At 57.2% G+C, this 19,576-nt stretch overlaps 1 protein-coding gene across 3 annotated transcripts; it reads left to right on the forward strand.

The window, feature by feature from the left end:
• The first annotated feature begins 1,795 nt into the window (after nucleotides 1–1,795).
• KCNH4 (potassium voltage-gated channel subfamily H member 4) lies at nucleotides 1,796–19,334 on the forward strand. Of its 3 annotated transcripts, none has more exons than XR_009254966.1 (17): nucleotides 1,796–1,971; nucleotides 3,862–4,095; nucleotides 4,418–4,564; nucleotides 4,690–4,823; nucleotides 5,636–5,879; nucleotides 6,227–6,384; nucleotides 9,368–9,575; nucleotides 10,571–10,765; nucleotides 11,172–11,371; nucleotides 13,002–13,251; nucleotides 13,833–14,077; nucleotides 14,728–14,766; nucleotides 14,968–15,320; nucleotides 15,595–15,701; nucleotides 16,313–16,386; nucleotides 17,609–18,316; nucleotides 19,107–19,217. XR_009254966.1 is itself a non-coding variant. In XM_058703644.1 (17 exons), exons 1-17 carry the CDS (start codon nucleotides 1,896–1,898, stop codon nucleotides 19,195–19,197), a joined length of 3,132 nt encoding a protein of 1,043 aa, XP_058559627.1. In that variant the 5' UTR covers nucleotides 1,796–1,895; the 3' UTR covers nucleotides 19,198–19,334. The 3 variants fall into 3 exon arrangements, 2 of the variants coding, with proteins under 2 accessions (XP_058559627.1, XP_058559628.1); XM_058703644.1 differs by having other exon boundaries at nucleotides 17,609–17,985; nucleotides 19,107–19,334; XM_058703645.1 differs by lacking the exons at nucleotides 14,728–14,766; nucleotides 14,968–15,320; nucleotides 15,595–15,701; ... (1 more) ...; nucleotides 17,609–18,316; nucleotides 19,107–19,217 and adding an exon at nucleotides 14,559–14,721.
• Nucleotides 19,335–19,576: the final 242 nt, after the last annotated feature.

A 19,576-nucleotide genomic window follows, 5' to 3' on the forward strand; every position in this document is an offset into this window, starting at 1 on the left:
ACTTCATTCTGTAGGTACCTGGGAGTCAGGAGTTCTTAATCAGAAATGGGGCAAGATTTTCCTGCAACTTTAGCCGAATGCACCCCCCCACCCCCAATTCATATGTTGAAGTCCTAACCCCCAGCACTTCATAATATGACCTTATATAGAAATAGTAGATATAATTAAGATGAGGTCATACTGGAGTAGAGTGGACCTCTAATCCAATGTGACCAGTGTCCTCATAAAAAGGGGGAATGTGGACTTACAGAAACACACACAGGGGGAACCCATGTGAACATGAAGACAGAGATGGAGTGATGTATCTACAAGCCAAGGAACACCAAAGATTGTCAGCAACCCACCAGAAGCTAGAAGAGAGGCATGGAACAGATTCTCCCTCACAGCCTTCAGAAGGAACCAGCCCTGCCTTCTCTTGATCTTGGACTTCTAGCCTCCAGAACTGAGACATAAATTTCTGTTGTTTAAGCCAGTTTGTGGTACTTTGTTATAGTAGCCCTAGGAAACTAATATAACATCCAGAAGTAGAGACACAGAAGGATGTGGGACTTTTAAGCAATCTAACATTCCAGATAATGCCCAGGTCAGACTTGGGGATGAGGAGCACTGGTGAGGGCCTGAGATGACCACCAGCCTATCTTCCCATTCTCACTGGCTTTAGCTGCTTTGTTTTGGAAAGCAGCCACCCTAAGCCACCACCCTCAGCTGCCCCCCAACCCCCTGCCTGGTGATTTTCTGCTTTGGTAGTGAAAAAGTCCGATGTCTGGTCTCACCTGGGTCCTTCTTGCTGCTGCACTGGTTCCCTCTTGGAGAAGATGGAGCTCAAAGACCGCCAATACACCTTTAAAGATTTGCAAACTGACTCTGCCTAACTTGAAACTATCTTTCTCAGCCCCGAACTTGCCTCCAGCCTCTCTTCCACTTGAATGGCAGCCGAGAGAAGGAAGGTTAAATCAAGACTACAGGAAGAGAGAGACAACTGCTCTCCAGCACACTTATTGTGTACCAAAAACATGCATTATGCTATTAAATTCTCACGACCGCATGAGGTGAAAATTATTAGCTCAATTTTACAGATAAGGAAAGGGAGGCTTGACGAGGCTAAATCACACAATCAGTGAGTAGCAAAGCTGGGATTCTACCCCATGGACTCCAAAGCTCTTTTCATCCACCAGGCTGCACTCAGAGACAGAGCTCGCCAAGGTTCCCTACCTAAACTGGGGCGCGAGTGAGGGTTAAGCTATTCTAGAAGTTCATTTCCAGCCGTCCCGTCGACCCGCCACCGGCCAAACGAATGAATCTCTTTAACCTTGCTATCACACTTTGGAGCGCAGGGAACTGAAATATCCCAATTCCAGCAGGCGGCACTGTGAACCAAACACCATCCGCAGCGTGGGCGGCGCGCGGGGAAACCCATAGGGCGGAGCCACAAGGAGTCGCCTGGGAACCACGCGTGGGGGCGTGGTCACCCCGGAAAGGGGAGTGTCTGCCAACCAAGCCCCGCCCCACCTCCGTGGTCTCTGCTCCAGGTGGGCGTGTCCCGAAATCTCTCTGGGAGAGACACGCGTGGGCCGCTCCCCCCTGGGAGGAGCAACGCGGAGAAGGGTGAGGGTGTCGCTGGCGGCCCCTCCCCGTACCGGCCACGTGGCGGGTGCGGGCCGAGCCCGGGGGAAAGAACTTGGCCCGTGGGGAGGTGGGGGGACAGAGGCGGCGCCAAGCCTAGCCGAGAGCTGCAGGGTTCGGAACCGAGAGGCAGCGGCAGCGGCGGCGCTGAGAGGAGGGGAGGAGGCAGGCGGGCGCATGGGGCGCCCCGGCTCCGCCGGCAGCGCGCCCCCTCCGGCCCCGCCGCGCTGAACGCCCCCCAGCGCCGCGCCTCGAACCCCCGCCCCGAGGCCATGCCGGTCATGAAGGGGTTGCTGGCCCCGCAAAACACCTTTCTGGACACCATCGCCACCCGATTCGACGGCACTCGTGAGTGGGGCGAGGCTGGGGCTGGGTGTTGGAGCTGGGGTCAAGTCTGCTTCGGCGCCGGCGCCGGGTCTCCTGGATATGGTGACACCCGAGGCGGGGAGAGTGGACTTGACGGTCTAGGAACTCCCGAAGTCGCCGGGAAAGGAACAGGACTGGCAGTGCCCTGTGAGGGGAGGCGAGGAAAGGGCCAAGAGTGCAGGGGGCTAAGACTGGGAGTGTGACTGAGTCAGGAAATGCTCTTTGTGCCGCAAAACGGAGGAGGGGGCCGTGGGAGCCTCCCGCTGCGGGGCAGAGCTCTGCTGGGGACGTATGGGGGGTATCCGAGACGCAGAGGTGGGACGAAGCGGTCAGGCGCTCTGGAGTCTACTTCCAGAAGGCTCCAGCATCTCCTTCCCCAGGAAAAAAAAAGAAAAAAGAAAGAGAAAAGATCAGACTTAGGCAGCACCTTGCTTGGATTAAGGTCACGCGCCCCCAAATCTTGGCGCGTCTGCATCTGAGGGAGGTGAGGCAGGAGGAGGGGGTGGTCCGTGTGACGGAGGGAACTCTCTGCTCACCCACCCCCAGCTTGGATTCCAGGTTCAGCACCTTGGACAGCCACATTCCTCCTTCTCTGCCACTTCTCCCGCCTTTCCCTTTTCCTGCTTTGGAGCTGAGAGATCTCCCCCTGCCCCCTTGGGGTACCCTAGCCAGTATCTGGAAGGTAGGGGGAGCGGTACCCGCGGGCGGAAACCGAGCCGCCGGGGCCTTAGCCGCCTCCCCACTCTCCCCCCACAGACACCTCCCTTGTTTCCATAGCTCCCATCACCCCGGCAACGGGCCCTGGGATGGAAGAGGGAGGCTGCTGCCCAGGGCCCAAAGCCTCCCAGGCACCTTCAGCCCCCATCAGCCACTCCACCCCCAGACAGTCACCCCTCTTAGCTCCCAGTACTGGTTGTGTCTCAGGCCCCTTCCCTCAGTGGAGACTCTGCCCCTGGATGGCCCACAGAGCCCCTCTTCAACCTCCACCCATTGGAGCCATAGGGAGCCAGCTCACATTCTGCTGCTGGGGTTGCTGGACTAAACTTCAGCGCCCAATCCTGTCAGACTTTGAGCACTGGGACAGACCCCCTGAAATTACCTAAAGAGATGCTAAAAAGAGGACCTTTCCTGGAAGGCAGAGAATGAGGACACTACTCATCACTGTCTCTCTCCCCCAACAAAGGAGCTTTGTGAGTTTGGATAATCTCCATCTTTTGGTTTCCTATCAATACAATGGGTGTGATATCACCAGAATCTCTGCCCTGTCCACTCTCTAATAGGATGACAGGGTAGCAGCTATGCATGTGTCTTGCAGGCTGTGGGAATGCGGCGGGCGGTGGGGGGTGGGCTGTGTGTGGGGGTATTGTCGTACCTTGTCAGTGTAGCACTTAGTGAATGCTAGGATCTGTTTTCCCCAGGTAACTCATATAACTCTCACGACAACCATGTGAACAAGATATATTATCCCCCACTTTGCAGATACGAAAGCTGAGGCACAGAAGAGAGTTCATTAACTTGTCCAAGGTTATGGTTGGAAAGCGGCAGGTGTGTGGTGCTGGAGCCCATGCTCTTACTACTATAGGTCCTCTGTATAAGCTCACCAGCCTGAATGCAGGCAGAAGGACTGCATGATCTTCTCCAACCCCCCAGTGATCCCTGTGCCGGTTCCGGGCCACCCTTACGTCCTTGTCCTTTTGTTCTATCTCTTCGCACTCTCATTTCAGAATATCCCAAAGGGGACCCAGGAATCAAATGAAGCCTGGGAAGCTTCTGGCTCTGACTTCTGACCACAGCCTGGGGGAGGTACTTACCCACCTTGAAGCTAAGCTCCCCTCCTGGCCTTGACCTAACCTTGACCTCTTCTTCCCACAGACAGCAACTTCCTGCTGGCCAACGCACAGGGCCCACGGGGCTTTCCCATTGTGTACTGCTCTGACGGATTCTGTGAGCTCACAGGCTACGGCCGTACCGAGGTCATGCAGAAAACCTGCAGCTGCCGCTTCCTCTATGGTCCGGAGACCAGCGAGCCAGCACTGCAGAGGCTGCACAAGGCCCTGGAGGGCCATCAGGAGCATCGGGCTGAAATCTGCTTCTATCGAAAGGATGGTAAGGAGGCCTGGCCTGCCCTGCAGCCCCGCAGCTCTGCCTAGGTGCCTTACCCAGAATTTGCCTGGCATGGCAGAAGTCTGGGTGCTAGTCCACCCACTGCCACAGGCTGACTAGGTGACGCCAAGTACATCCCTGATCCTCTCGAGGACTTTGTTCTCCCATCTGGAAGGGAAGGAGTCAGCTAACATAATCTCTGGGGTTCTTTCCAGATCTAAACCTTTGCCAAGTCCTTTGACTATGCTCAGGAACCATGGGAGGTTAAGGGGAAAGGGGTGCCATGGACTGCTCACCCTCCCATTCCACCTCTCCACATCTATAGGCTCAGCCTTTTGGTGCCTCTTGGACATGATGCCCATCAAGAATGAGATGGGAGAGGTCGTGCTTTTCCTCTTTTCCTTCAAGGACATCACTCAGAGTGGAGGCCCGGGACTTGGCCCCTCAGGAGGCCATGGTGACAGTAATCATGGTAACTGCAGGCCTGGGGAGGAGGCATTAATGGTCAGAGGTCCTTGCTGAAGGTCACACAAGACCTCTCCCTACCGGGCCTCACGGGATGCGCCCCCATTTATCTTGCACCCTTCTTCCCAACAGAAAACTCGGGCGGTTTTGGTAGGAGGGGAGCCAGCTCAAGACTTCGATCTGCCAGGAGGCAGAGCCGTACTGTCCTACACCGGCTGACTGGCCATTTTGGCCGCCGGGGCCAGGGAGGCATGAAAACCAATAATGTGAGTCCCGTCTGCACCCCAACGTCTCCCAGCTGTGATTCTGAGACAGCCTTGCTACTGTCTCCCCGTCTCCCTGCCTATCTGATCTCCTTCCCGTGGCTTATTCCTCTGTCCACCCGTTTCTCATGTATGACTCTCTGCTGTGTCCCATCATGTCCCCTCACATCTTCCAACCCCATTTCCTTTGCTTCCTTCTGATTGACGTTACTCTACTATGATGATGTCATAAGGGCAGGGATCTAGCAGCAATTACATCACCTACCTCTGGATGATAGAGTTACCTATGCGGGGGAGGAGTGAAATCACAAGCTGTGGTCCTAGGGAGAGAGCCCCCAGTAGGGTCCTGCTGTCTAGCCCTAGGACCCTGATAAAGCCTTGGGATCAATTGTCCATCCCTCTGAGTTGTTTTGAGGGCTATAGGGAATGGGGTGCACCGTGCCAGCCTCCCCTCATCTCTGGGATATCCCCGTCCCCCACAGGGCCCCTAAATACCAAGAGAAACTTAAGGGAGATGTTAGTGACCCCTCAAGCTAAGGCGTGTGCCTGATTTGTCATAATCTCCCTCTCAAGTAGGGGGAAGGCCCATCCCCTCTCAAAACATGATTGATCAACAGGGGGCCTGAGCAGTTGCTTGGCAGAGGTAGGAAGTGTTAGGTGACAGCCCCTGACCCTCTCCCCTGCACCTTCTATCTCCTGTCGTGGTCATGCCTGCAGCACCCACTCCCCCCTTCCCCATCCGCTGCCTCTCCCTTCCCCAAGCCTCGGCTCCTCTTTCCCTTAAATGTCCCCAACCGCCACCCCTCTCCCCCTAGAACGTGTTTGAGCCAAAGCCATCAGTGCCCGAGTACAAGGTGGCCTCCGTGGGGGGGTCCCGCTGCCTCCTCCTCCACTACAGCGTCCCCAAGGCCGTGTGGGACGGCCTCATCCTCCTCGCCACCTTCTACGTTGCGGTCACCGTTCCCTACAATGTCTGCTTCTTGGGCGATGATGACACCCCCATCACTTCCCGACACACCCTTGTCAGCGACATCGCCGTGGAGATGCTCTTCATCCTGGGTTAGACCTTCTGCCCCACATACCCTGGTGGGTGGGCTGGAGGGACCCACTCCTCCAACCTTTGCTCGATCCTGGGCCTGCAGTACCCAGGCATTCAGAGCCCAACCATTTCTAGGTCTTTAAGTCCTAATGGTCCATGTGCCCTGACCTCTGACCCCTTCAGCCTTCAACCTTTAGACCACTCCTCCCTGGAGACCAGCCAGAAGCCCGAGCTCTCTTCCTCTTCCCTGCCCCCACCTCCATTCTGGGCCTCAGGCTTGTTCCCAGCTTACTCATTTCCTTGGCCCCTCGGCCTGAGTTTCTGGGCACAAAGCCCCCTAGTAACCAACAGCCTCTTGCACCCCCAGATATCATCCTGAACTTCCGCACCACCTATGTGTCCCAGTCCGGCCAGGTGGTCTCTGCTCCTCGTTCCATCGGTCTTCACTACCTGGCCACCTGGTTCTTTGTTGACCTTATTGCTGCTCTGCCTTTTGACCTGCTTTATGTCTTCAACATCACCGTGGTGAGTGACCCCCCAGGCCACCCTGCAGCCCAGCCTCCCAAATTAGCCCAGCATCTCCTATGAAGGCACCGACCCCAACTCAGACTCAGTCCTTCCCATCCATCCATCTGCATGTAGTTGTCAGGCACCTGCCGTGGGCTGCTCAGAAGGAGCTGGGAGGGTCTGCGCTCTCCGGGAGCTCAGCTCACAATCACTGAGGGAAGCTGAGACAAATGAAAAGCTAACTAGGGCTACCAAGGCGGCATTGGTCTGATGCCAAATGAGTGGTACTTTTCACATTTTTATTTAACAAACAACCGATGAGCATTTAGCTGTCTGCAAAGCACTGTGTGGAGCATGGTCACGGTGGGGAAAAGGGACAAGGATTCAGCCTCCAGGCAGCTAAGCTGGTGAGGGGGCAGGACTGGTGGAGGGGACAGCAGGAACAGAAGAGGTGAATGGAGAGGAAGATGGGGCCCAGGTGTTGCTGGCAGCTGGGCAGGAGCTAGCCGACCTTGGAGTTCCAGGCAGGAAAGTGGGCGTGCGTACAAATGATCTGAAATCTAGCCAGCACCTGGGAGGCCAAAGCACTGCAGTTGGAAAAAGGCCAGGGGTGGTCTGGAAAGGATTCCTGCAGGAGACAGAGCAGAGCTAGACCCTTGACAGAGAGCAGGATTTGGCTGGCAGAAGATGGGGAGAGAGCATCTGGGGGGAGCGTTGTAAGCCAAGACAAGGAGGCAGAGGTTGTGGGGTGGATTTGGAGGCAGACAGTGCCAGGTCCTGGGCCCTCTCAGCTCCCCGGGGACTGCCCGGAGGTGCCCTGAGTGGTCAGCTCTGCACCCAGCCAGCAGATAGCAGGTGCTCTCGAGTCCAGGGTGAGGGAGTCCCACCCTGTGTCCCCAGACCCCCTTGGCTGTTGGGTGGGGAGGTGGAGAGCAGTTTCCCTGTGCGCTCCTCTCTCTGCCACACTCAGCTATAGTGGGAAACCACCTACACGCAGCCGGATTTAACTAGCCGCCAACGGGCTGTGGGCCTCTTCTCCTGGCTGGGTACACGTGTGTGCACACTCCCACACACGTGCATGTGTGTATGTCTGCCCTGAGGCTCCGGCCACTCCGAGCAGAGCTCCCCACCCCTCCCTGTGACTGCACTCTCCCATCCCGTGCCCACCAGGCTGTGTCAGCCAGCCGGACAGCTGTCCTGGGGAGAGCTACAGAGAATCCCCTGTCTCTCCTCCCAGGCAGTCCCCCTCCTCTGATACCTTAAGGAGCATCTTACATTTACTAAGTCCTTTCGCCCACATCATCACATAGGAGCCTCACGGTAACCCTTCAGGGCAGATTCTCTTTTTCAGAGGTAGATGCAAAGGCTCAGAGAGGTTAAGTGACTTGCCGCAGGTCACACAGCTAGCAGCAGCAGGCAGGAGATTGGAACCAGGCCTCCAGACTCCTAGTCTATTCCTCTTTCTAACGTACCACCCTGGTTCTCAGGAACCCCATGCACCCAACTCGATGATGTGGCAGAAGGCGAGAGGAGGAGCAGTGTGGGGCTGGAGGGAGACAGAGCAAAGATAGAGGATGAGTAGGCACTGGCAGAGCTGTGGACTTGAAGGAGCCAGGCCTGGGACACTCTGGTCCAAGGAGAAGGAGAGGAGGGCCCCAAGGGAGTGGGGCTCAGAGGCAGGTGACTAGGAGAAGCTCTGAAGGACTCAAGTTTGGAAGCAGAAGCTCTGGGAGCTGGAGGCAGGCGTTAAGCCCTGGAGACGGTCCATGTGGAGGAAGCAGGGCCACCTCCTTTCCAGCTCCTTCACCTAAAATTAGAGAAAAGGACAGGAGGTGGCTCAGGAGCCGTGCCGGGCCAGGGCTGTGGGGGATGCTGTCGGAGGCTTCTGAGAGGGCCTTCATACCAAGTTCCCCCGGCGCTGCCCCAGAGCCCCCAGCCCTAGCTTCCAAGCTGCCCCCTCCCAGAGTAGTGAGAGGATAAGTTTCCGTACCTGCTCCTCGTCTCCAAGCTTTGGAGGGCTAATTGAAGCACTGGTGACCACAATGACAACAGTCGTGGTGGTAATATTAGCTAACACATGGGGCGCCTGGGTGGCGCAGTCGGTTAAGCGTCCGACTTCAGCCAGGTCACGATCTCGCGGTCTGTGAGTTCGAGCCCCGCGTCAGGCTCTGGGCTGATGGCTCGGAGCCTGGAGCCTGTTTCCAATTCTGTGTGTCTCCCTCTCTCTCTGCCCCTTCCCCGTTCATGCTCTGTCTCTCTCTGTCCCAAAAATAAATAAAAAACGTTGAAAAAAAAAATTAAAAAAAAATATTAGCTAACACAGGATGCTTACGAGGTGCCACCGGCTCCATAACCCCCACCTAAGCCCCACAATGGCTAAGACCTTGAAACCCAGGCTCCTTCACTTTGTGCTCTCCTTGCCCCAGCACTTCGGTATGCGCCTCTCATCAGCAGCTCACCCACCATGGCCATGGCCCCTAACCTCCCCCTGTCCCCAAGCCTCTTGCCTGTTCGCGCCTTACCTTGCTACTCTGTGGGTTGAGGACGGCTCCCATCACAACTGCTGTCATCGCCAACAACCAGATCTTGTCCGCAGCTGGTTGTGCCTAAGACTTTGAGGGCTTCAAGCAGGGGCCAGAGATCATTGTGTCTGTTCCCCTGCCTCTGAGCCTTAGTTTACTCATCTGCAAACTGGAACAATGATGATAACTGAACTGAAGGCATGCGTGTGTCATGAGGATCGTAAGTGCTTAGCCCAGAGCCTGACACACATATAGTAAGTACTTACATAAGTAAGCAAGTACACATAGTAAGTGTTAGCCTTTATTGGTTTTAGTATTATTCCCTCCTGGCCACGTTCCCTGGTCACTTTCCCAGGACAGCAGGGACGGTTTCCCCTGCTGCAGCTTCCCCTGGCTCCAGGGCATCTGGGAGGGGACGCAGGGGCTCCGAGGAGGCCGAGGCGTGCCTGCTCCCAGCCTCCCCCACCACACTCCTGCAGACATCGCTGGTGCACCTTCTGAAGACGGTGCGGCTGCTGCGGCTGCTGCGGCTGCTGCAGAAGCTGGAGCGATACTCACAGTGCAGCGCCGTGGTCCTCACACTACTCATGTCCGTCTTCGCGCTCCTCGCCCACTGGATGGCCTGCATCTGGTACGTCATCGGGCGCCGGGAGATGGAGGCCAATGACCCGCTGCTTTGGGACATCGGTGAGCCACCGACCCCAGGCTTTCGCTGACATCCGTCCACCTGCCCTGTCCACTCAGGCCCCCGGGCTGATGCCTCCTCTGGCACCACACCCGCCACCCCACATTCTTCCCTCTGGGTCAGGCACGGGGGTACTGAAGTGAAGACCAGGGGTCTGCCTGGGCAGACCTCACAGCCTAGCAGGGGAGCAGGACCGGTGACAGGCAATCAAAGCAGTACAGGAAACACTCTCATGGTCAGGAGGGTGTTTGGGGCAGAGGTAGTGCTCCTTCTCCCCCCGACCCTTTCAGTGGCTCTCCACTGCCCTCAAAATAAAGTCCACACTCAAAAAAAAAAAAAAAAAGTCCCCACTCAATCCACACCCTGCATAGCCCTGCTGCCTTCTCTCTCCCCACTTGGTTTCCCTTTCTTCCCTGTGCCCTGTGCTGCAGCCACGCTGGCCTCCTTCCAGCTCCCCGGGATGCACTGCTTTCTCACAACGGCCTTGAACCTGTTTTCCTCTCGGGAATCTTCTCCCTTTGTCTTCCCTCCCTTCTTCCCCTAAGTGACTTTTCTATTCCTTGCAATCACCACTAAGCTAACTCTCCCTAACTCATTATGGCTCCTAGGACGCCCCGTACTTCCCTTTTCGTAGCTCACTGCCCACCTGTCATTTATTTCATGTGTCTTTCCCCTCCAGACGGTAGGTTCCATCAGGGCAGGGAGAATGGTGGGGTCAAGTGCCAGCACCCTGTACACAGGGGTGCTCAGTAAACTGTTAGAGTGAGGAGGGTCCCCCCAAACATTCAGGAGCTTAGGAAGTTTGCAGCTGTAACCAGTTCACTGTGGGGAGTCCCAGGCCCAGACCACTGGGGACATTTTCCATCCCTGCGGGTGCAAACCTCCCCTTGGTCAAACTTGCCCAAGGTCAAGCGCAGGCAGCTCAGGGAAGGCCAGCTCTCCACTGCCTGGGCCGCCGCTCCTTGCCTCCCTCCACTACCCCCCCCCCCCACCCCAGGCTGGTTGCACGAGCTGGGCAAGCGGCTGGAGGAGCCCTACGTCAATGGCTCGGCGGGCGGCCCGTCGCGGCGCAGTGCCTACATCGCTGCCCTCTACTTCACGCTGAGCAGCCTCACCAGCGTGGGCTTCGGCAACGTGTGCGCCAACACCGACGCGGAGAAGATCTTCTCCATCTGCACCATGCTCATAGGCGGTGAGGCCGGGCCTGCCATGCCCCAGGGTGGCCCCGCTAAGCCCAGCGTGCAGATGGGGAAACAGGCTCAGAGAAGGCAAGATGCCCACCCACGTCCAGACAGTCGTGCATTCATTCATAGCCGTTTCCTCAGCATCTACTACATGCTGGTCCCCGGGGGGGCGGGGGGGGGGGGCCGTGCTGGCCTTCTGCAAAGGGAATGGGAAACCCAAGTTCATGACCTAGCTGGAGGGCAGGAGAGGAACATCAGGTCTGGCTATTCCCTGAGCTAACCCAAGCCCGCTGGCTCTCCTGCTCCTCCCTCCCCAGGCGCCCAGAGCCGTCCACAGGCAGGGTGGGTCCTGGGGCGGGGGTGGAGGCGGGAGGGGTGGCCGTCCCTAACCCGCTGCCGCTGCCGCCGCTGCAGCGCTGATGCACGCCGTGGTGTTCGGGAACGTGACGGCCATCATCCAGCGCATGTACTCGCGCCGTTCACTCTACCACCGCCGCATGAAGGACCTCAAGGACTTCATCCGTGTGCACCGCCTGCCGCGGCCGCTCAAGCAGCGCATGCTCGAGTCCTTCCAGACCACGTGGGCTGTCAACAGCGGCATCGACGCCAACGAGGTAGTGTGCCCGGACCCGGCGCGTGGCGTCAGAGTGGGAGAGGGGTCGCCGTCTCTCTGGGGTTGGGATGGAGACACCTGGGGTCCCGGGAGGCGAAGCCCTGCTCAAAGGGGCACGGCACCGACCCCCATCCACATCCCTTTTCCTTGGCACTAGAACACGGGAGCTGAGAGGGAGCTCAGGCCTTAGCTAATGCCATCCCCCACCCCCACCCCCCTCAGCCAGCCTTTCCTGAGCGCTTGCTTTGGGCCAGCCTCTGTGCGGGACACAGGGAGCTCAGAGATGATGACACTCAGCCCTTGTCCTGAGGGAGACACCAGTTGGGTGAAGGAGGCAGACAGGTAAACAAATAATTACGCAGTGAATAGGACTCTGCTGGAGGGATGGCAGAGCAATGAGGGGACGTTGTGCCTGGGCCTAGAGGAGTCAGGGAAGGCGGCACGGAAGAGGGGACATCGTGAGGGGCAAGAAGGAAATCAGCCTGCTACCAGAGGCCATTCCAGGCAGAAAGAGGAGTAGGAACACAGACCCGGAAATGTTGACACAAAAGAGCAGGGGAGTTCAGGGAACTGAAAGTCAAGTCAGTGAGCCTTCAGGACTGGATGTGTGAGTGCTGTGGAGGGGAGGAGAGAGACCGGAGTGCAAGAGACAGGGCTGGGGAGGCGGGTCAGGCCAGCTCATGGGTGGTCTTGAATTTAGATTGTATTCTGCAAAACTTTTAGGCTGGGAAGTGACCTGAGGATCTAGGAGGTATCTCTGAGAGCCGGAGCCGGAGGACCTGGTGATCGGCTGGTTGCAGGAGAGGAGCTCAGAATAGGCCCCAGGTCCCTGGTTTGGGCAAAGGGGCATGATGGGGGCATCACAGGAGGAAGGTGTGAAAATGAAAGTCCAGGATTAGGCCATGATGAGGGTGTGGTGCCTGTGGGAGATCCACGTGGAGGCTGTTCCATCGGTAGTTGAAAATATAGGTCTAGACCCATAGGTAGGGCTCCAGGCTCACAGGGAGTAGGGAAGTCATGGAGCTGGCTGCCATGATGCGGGCAGAGTGTGGAAAGTTAGAAGAGGAGCCTGGGGAGGAAATGGGGACAAGCGGGAGAGGTCAGCAAGCCCAAGTGGCCTAGGGGCTCCCTAAGATGAGGATAGAACTATGAACATTGTTTGGCTCCTCAGAGATCATTGGTAATGTTCAAGGTCTTGTGTAACCCTGCGTTTTACAGATGGGGATATTGAGGCCCAGAGAGAGCAAATGGATTGCCCAAGGTTCACAAGGACTTAGGGGCAGAGCTGACGTCTAGTTTCCTGACTCCCGGTTGAAAGCTGACCCACCAGGGCCGATCCTTGTACGGGGTTGAGTAACCAAGGACATGTGTGAGTGACCACCGTGTGTAGTCACAGGCAGTGGACACATAGGAAAAGGCCTAGTCTCTGCTCCTGAACTTGGGTTGAGAGGTCCACACACAAGCAAAATTGAGGTTTGATACACAGAGGTCTTCTTGAAGGTCAAACACAGGTAACTTCAAAGCAAAAGGCAAGTTTTGGAGTCCTCTCCTTGGAGGCAGCTCAGCACATTTATAGAACTCAAGTAGCAGCTGCAGGGGGATGGCCAGAATGACCTATGCCCCTTATGCAGTTACTGCGTGACTTCCCAGACGAGCTGAGAGCTGACATCGCTATGCACCTGAATCGGGAGATCCTGCAGCTGCCGCTGTTTGCAGCAGCGAGCAGAGGCTGCCTGCGGGCCCTCTCCCTGCACATCAAGACCTCGTTCTGCGCTCCAGGCGAGTACCTGTTGCGCCGTGGGGACGCCCTGCAGGCACACTACTACGTCTGCTCCGGCTCGCTTGAGGTGCTTCGAGACAACATGGTGCTGGCCATCCTGGGTGAGGATCCCACCACCGCCTACTACCTACCCCAGAACCTGCCCCCAGGGGCATTGGGTGTGGCCAGGGATCTAGGGCCTGGGATACCCCTAGTGGAATTCCTGCTGAGGGGGTCCTCTTTGCTGGTGCCTTCACCTTACTACCTTCCCCTTTTGACCATACCCTCAGATTCTCCCCTAATCCTATTGGCCATCAACCCGTCAGCCCTTCCCCAGTGACTCTCCCCCAACTCCACTGATCCTTTCCCGCTGCGCCATCTCCCAACTCCATTGACTCTTCCCCCCTGACCCTCAACTCCATTGACCTTTACCCTTTAGCTGACCCCTCTGGCCATTCTTTAACTGATCATCTAATTCCATTGATTATACTGACATTTCCCATTGACTGTCTCCCAACTTCATCAGTCACTCTCCACTGACTTCTTCCCAACTCCATTGATTATTTCCACCAATCCTATTGATTGATCCTTCTCTGACCGCCCTTCAAACACACTAACCATCCCCCAGCTCCACTGACCACTTCCCGCTGATATCCTCTTAGTCCCTCTGCCCCAGCTGACTATCCCCATCCCTTACCCACAGGGAAGGGGGACCTGATTGGGGCAGATATCCCTGAGCCGGGGCAGGAGCCTGGGTCAGGGGCAGTCCCAAGCTGCGTGCTGAAGACCAGCGCTGACGTGAAGGCACTGACCTACTGTGGCCTGCAGCAGCTGAGCAGCAGAGGGCTGGCTGAGGTCCTGAGACTCTATCCTGAGTACGGGGCTGCCTTCCGGGCTGGCCTGCCCCGGGACCTCACCTTCAACCTGCGCCAGGGCTCTGACACCAATGTATGTAGACCCCCTATGGCCTCCACCTCCTCCGAGGTCCCCTCCTTCAGGGCAGACCTCCCCATCCCAAGAGAGAGTCTCATGCATCTCCTTCCACCCGGAGAACATCATTTCTCAATCCCCGGCACCCCCTTCCATTGTCCCTTCCACGCTTAACATCTTCCACCCCCACCTGACCCTTCTTCATTGGCCATCACCCAACCCCCATGGACCGTCTCTCACCACTTCTACTTCCGACTCCTCTGACCCATCATTTCCTGTTGGCCACCCCTCAGCACCCCCCTCAGACCCCTCAGAGGGACCTCACTTTGGAAACAGTCCCCCTCGCGTGCTCCTCCTCCAAGTCCGTCTCTGAACTGGGCATCATCCCCTGGGTTTCCTCTTCGGCACTCACCAAATATTTCCTGACCCCATTTTGGCTTAGCCTCTGGGCCAGGTCTACAGTTTACACCCTAGGCCTTTGTCTTTCACTGCTTTTCAGACTTACTTTGCCACTCAGACATCTCTGAGTTGGAGTTGGAAGTATCTCTGACTCAGTTCCACAAAAAGGCCCCACATTCTCAAAGCCCACAGCACTGATGGGGAGGAAGAGCTGCACCAGGAGAGGGGGGAGGTGTGAGTCAGCTTGAATCCCCCCTATGTCCCCGCAGGGCCTCAGCCGCTTTTCCAGATCTCCTCGCCTCTCCCAGGTAACACCATCTTCCTGGGAGGTGTGGGGTGGGGTTTGAGGTTGCATGGGGGAGTCTGGGAGCTGGAGGCACCTTTCCGTGGCTCCTCTGCTGCAGGGAGAAGGGGGGGGGGATGGGTGGCTGCATCTGCCAGTGAAGGCTGTTGCTTAATGAAGGGGCCTATTGTTCACTGTCCTGACATCAGCTGCCCTCTGCCCACAGCCCCGCTCTGAAAGCCTTGGCTCCTCCTCAGACAAGACCCTACCATCCATCACAGAGGCCGAGACTGGGGTGGAGTCTGGGGGTGGTTCCAGGCCCCGCCGGCCCCTCCTGCTGCCCAACCTCAGCCCAGCGCGGCCCCGGGGCTCCCTGGTCAGCCTCTTGGGCGAGGAGCTGCCCCCATTCTCAGCCCTTGTCTCCTCCCCTTCCCTGTCCCCATTCCCTTCCCCTGCCCTGGCTGGCCGGGGCCACAGCCCCTCCCCTCATGGCCCCCCCAGGGGTTCTGCTGCCTGGAAGCCCCCCCAGCTTCTCATTCCCCCACTGGGAACCTTTGGACCTCCGGACCTCAGTCCCCGGTGAGACGCCAGCCTCCCCTGCCTTCCCCATACCCCTGCTGGCTTCCAGAACCTTCTCTGGGCTCCGTCCCCAGCCTTCCAACCAGTGCTCTTCCTATCTCTGCCCCATCTGCCCACCCGCCCTTCCTGATCCACCACACTTGCAACCCCACCCCTCTTTGACTGCTGCTCCTCCCCAGCTCCCTGGCACTGCTGTCCCCAGTTACCCTCCGCCTGCTCTGCTCTGGCCCTTGCCCTCTCCGCATGGGACTGATGATCACTGCCCCCATCCCAGGATAGTGGATGGCATTGAGGACTCTGGCAGCACAGCGGAGGCCCCTACCTTTCGGTTCAGCAGGAGGCATGAGCACGCTAGGCCCTGCTCACAGGCCCCTCCTTCAGGTAAGGGCCAGCCGTAGACCTCACTCTCTGTCACCCATTCACCCGCCATCCGTCCACCAGTTCGTCCCTTCAGCCGTCCATCCCATGTGTAGTAAGGGCTGACCATGTGCCGGACTCTGTGCTGGGAAAGCATAGATGTATCAGACCTGGCCTGCACTCTCAGTGAGCTTCCAGTCTAGTGGGGGACACACCTGTGTCCTCAGATAAACGATTCCAGAACAGGGTCTCAAGTGCCACAACCGAGACAGGAACAAGGCTCTGAGGTAGGAGGGGAGGGCACCCCTAACTGTCCTTCTTAGAGGAGGGGACACTTGTAGGGGGTCTTAAGGGTTGGGTAGGAGTTTGAGGGGTGGAGCAAGGCAGTTGTTGGGATAAAGGCAGGAGAGAAGAGCATGTTGTGTTCAGATGCTAAAGAGAAGCTTTTGCATGTACAGCTGGGGCAGGGGGCAGGGGAAGGGGCAGGGAAGAGTCTGGCTTTCCCATCATCCTGAGCCCAGAGCTTCTTCTCCTCTCTTCTCTGCCTGCCCAGCAAGAGGAGGGGACCCGGCCCAAGCCGTAGACTCCCTCTCCTTGCACTCACCCTGCACCCTTCCACCCCATTCTGGCTGCAGGGACCAGGCCCAGCCAGGAACTGGCCACTGAGGCTGAGGAGATGAAGGAAAAGGTCTGCAGGCTAAACCAGGAGGTAGGTTGGGGTTGACTCCTTCCCTCCAACCTTGGCAAATAGCATCTTGGGATCAGCAATGTGCCTCGTATGTAAGAGCATTTGAGGGTTTGGAGCCAGAGTCCTGAGTTCACTTATTCACACTAGCTGGGTGACCTTGGGCAAGTCCCACAACCACCCCAAACTTCAATTTCCTCATCGAAAAATGGGAAAAATGACCCGTTTTTGCCAGAGTTGTTGAGCATGATATAAGAGTGCTCACGTGCCTGGCCCACCCCCTGGCACAGGTAAGTACTCAGTGCCTGCTGCCTCCACCCTTTCCTGGCTGGCTCAGGCTATCTAGCCCGCAAAGACAGCCTCTCCTCCCTCCTCCACTTTGGGGTTCTCTCCTTTAGGGACCTGCCCCCTACCAAGTCCTTTTCCTTCCCCAGCCCTGGGAAGGGAATGCTCAGCAAACTTAGGGGTCAGAGGACAGGGAGGCTGAGAGGCCTTCAGCCCTGGGAGACCTGGATCCTCACGTCTAAACCCTGGTCAGGAAGAGCCCAGATCTTGTATGCCAAGGCTCTGCCTCTGCCTCCTCCCAGGGGATCTCTGAGCTGTCATCAGGGCACAGTCAGGCCCAACCCTTAGGGAGTGGGCCTTCCCTGCGTTCTGATAAACATCATCTGCATCCCAGGAGGGCAGCCCCTGGGGCTGGGGGGCGGGACCAGGCCCTGTTGGGCCAGATGGAGGGCCAGTCCTGCTTGGGTTCACTGTTCTAGGTGGTGTTTCCCGCACTTGAGTGTCTGTCAGCACCATTAAGATGCAGACTCCTGAGCCTCACCCAATTTGGAATGGCTGGGGTGGGGCCCAGGAATCTGCATTTTGACAAGTTTCTCAGTTGATTCGTACTCCCTGAAGTTTGCAAAACACTGAATAGATGCTTGAGCTTGTGTGCGGGGGTCACCTGAGAGTAAGGCTGCTGTGTCTGTCACTTCCAGCTTTGTGACCTCTTTGAGCCTATTTTTCTGCCTCTTGTAAAAGTGGAGGAGAGGGGATAGCAATACCTGCTGTCCCAAAGCCTTTTTGGAAACAAGCTGAGTGTTTACATCTAGACAAAGATAACCCCTGCCCTGCCTTTTTCTCGCAGTGGCCGTGAGCAGGAGTGGCTGGGAAAGAGTTTTGTACACAGTGGAGGGGGGCGCACCCGGGAGATTGGTGATTGTTGTGGCATCTGGGAAACGATTTGTTGTGTTTTCCACAGATCTCCCGCCTCAACCAGGAAGTGTCTCAGCTGAGCCGGGAGCTTCGACACATCATGGGCCTGCTACAGGCTAGGCTGGGTCCCCCAGTCCACCCAGTAGTCTCGGCTCGGCTCCCAGACCCTCCTGGTCCCCAGCTGAGGCCTCCACGCATCTCACCCTGTCTATCTGGACCACCGCCCAGCCTCCAGGATACTACTTTTGCTGAGGTCCACTGCCCAGCCAGTGTGGGGACAGCAGAGATGGGGGCCGCCCCCTCCAACCTGAGGCTCTCCGTGCTGTCCCCCTTCCCCTCAGAGCCTGAGCCTCTGGGACCTTCCCCAGTGCCAGAGGCCCCATCCCCGACCCCAAGCCTCATGCAGCACAGCTTTCGGTCCAGGTCAGACACGTTCCACTGACCCTGGCCCTGGGCCCAGGCCCGTCTGGGGTGGGCACTGCTGCTTGCCATCCAGGGAGGGACTGGGCCCCTTGGCCTCCTGCCTCCGGTCAACAGCCACCGGCTGGTCTGGTTGGCTCTGCATTCTCTGGACTTTTTAACAAAACCTGGTTACTTCGGACCCTCTTCCCTTTTCTAAACCTTCCCGTATCCTTCCCCTCTGTGAGGGGGAGCCACCTGAGGCTGTGGAACCCAACAGGCATGAGACAGAATGCAGTGCCGATCCGGCTGGGCAGATGACATGTCCTGCTTTCTCCCCAGGATCTGGAGGCAGGTAGATACCAGGGAGCACCGGGGGTTGGGGGAGGGTCCCAGATCAAGCCCACGAAGACTGAGGCAAGAGCAGACAGGATCTTGGTGTCTAAGGCAAGAGGGACAGATTGCAGATTCTGCAGCAGAGATAGCTTAGTGATATTGTGAGGCCTTCTATCCCAGCCCCTGGATTCTGCTGGACACCTTGGAAGTGATGTCACCTTGAGACAGGTAGGTTTGAGATCGCAGCTGGTATCTGAGGAGCCCAAGACTCCTTAGACCTCCCACTACCAGCCCAGGCTGGAGGGGCTCATCCCATCCCTCAACCCACACAAGAAACAAACGGGTGGCCCGCAGATATGTATTCTTCGATTCTCGCAGATTTGTGTGTGTGTGTGTGTGTGTGTGTGTGGTAAAATGCGAATGAGTTGCTGACACTAAAAATCAGAGTTCACACAAATATCCAGATATTCCAGTTTCTCTAAAAAACTTGGGGCGTTCTGGCAACCCTGGGCCAACATTCCACTGGCAATAATCCACTGGTGTTGAGTGGCCGCAGTCCTCTTGAGATGGGGCCTGTGCTTGCCACTTTTTCACAGTTGCCACATTTCTGGATCATCTCCTGACACTTAGCTGGCTTCCCTCCTTTGACTTCTTTGTCTGGTCTCTGTAGGTATTTGGATTTGCAGTTCCTGCCTTAGAGTGTCCTCTCCGGGTTCCTGTGCTCCAGAGAGTGCTTTCTGGGCCCAGAAATGTCAGCTTCTACCCCTGGGCCTGGGCCTGTCAACATCTCTGTTTCTGTGTTTCCGCAGGCTGTCCCTGAAGGTGGTCTTTTCTGCTGCCAGCAACTTGAAACAGTCCCCACGGCACTCCCTACCCCTCCCCTCACCAGACCTCTTCTGAGCCTGTTCTCCCCACACCCAACACGGTCTCACTCAGGGCCCTGACTTCTCACAAACCCACCCTGTTCTCCAGTTCTCCTTTGCCACCCAACACCCAAGGCTCACTTTTGGATAGGAAATAAATGCTTTATTTTTGTAGTTGTTGGCTCTGGCTGTTTCTGGGGGTTGGTCTGAGAGCTCCAGGGCTTTGGAGGAGCCTACAGGGCAGTCACTCCCCACCGCACCCCAGGGCCCTGTTGCTGTCTCTAGGAAGGGCAAAGGCGCCGAGCAATCCACTTGGCACCACATTCACGCCACCAGAAGCCCCAGGGATGAGGTAGAAACCTTAATGAGTCACTGCGGGCCCGTTATACCCCTCCTCCTCCCACCCATGACAGCCA

Source organism: Neofelis nebulosa, chromosome 16 (assembly GCF_028018385.1).
Source record: "Neofelis nebulosa isolate mNeoNeb1 chromosome 16, mNeoNeb1.pri, whole genome shotgun sequence".
Taxonomy (NCBI): Eukaryota; Metazoa; Chordata; class Mammalia; order Carnivora; family Felidae; genus Neofelis; species Neofelis nebulosa.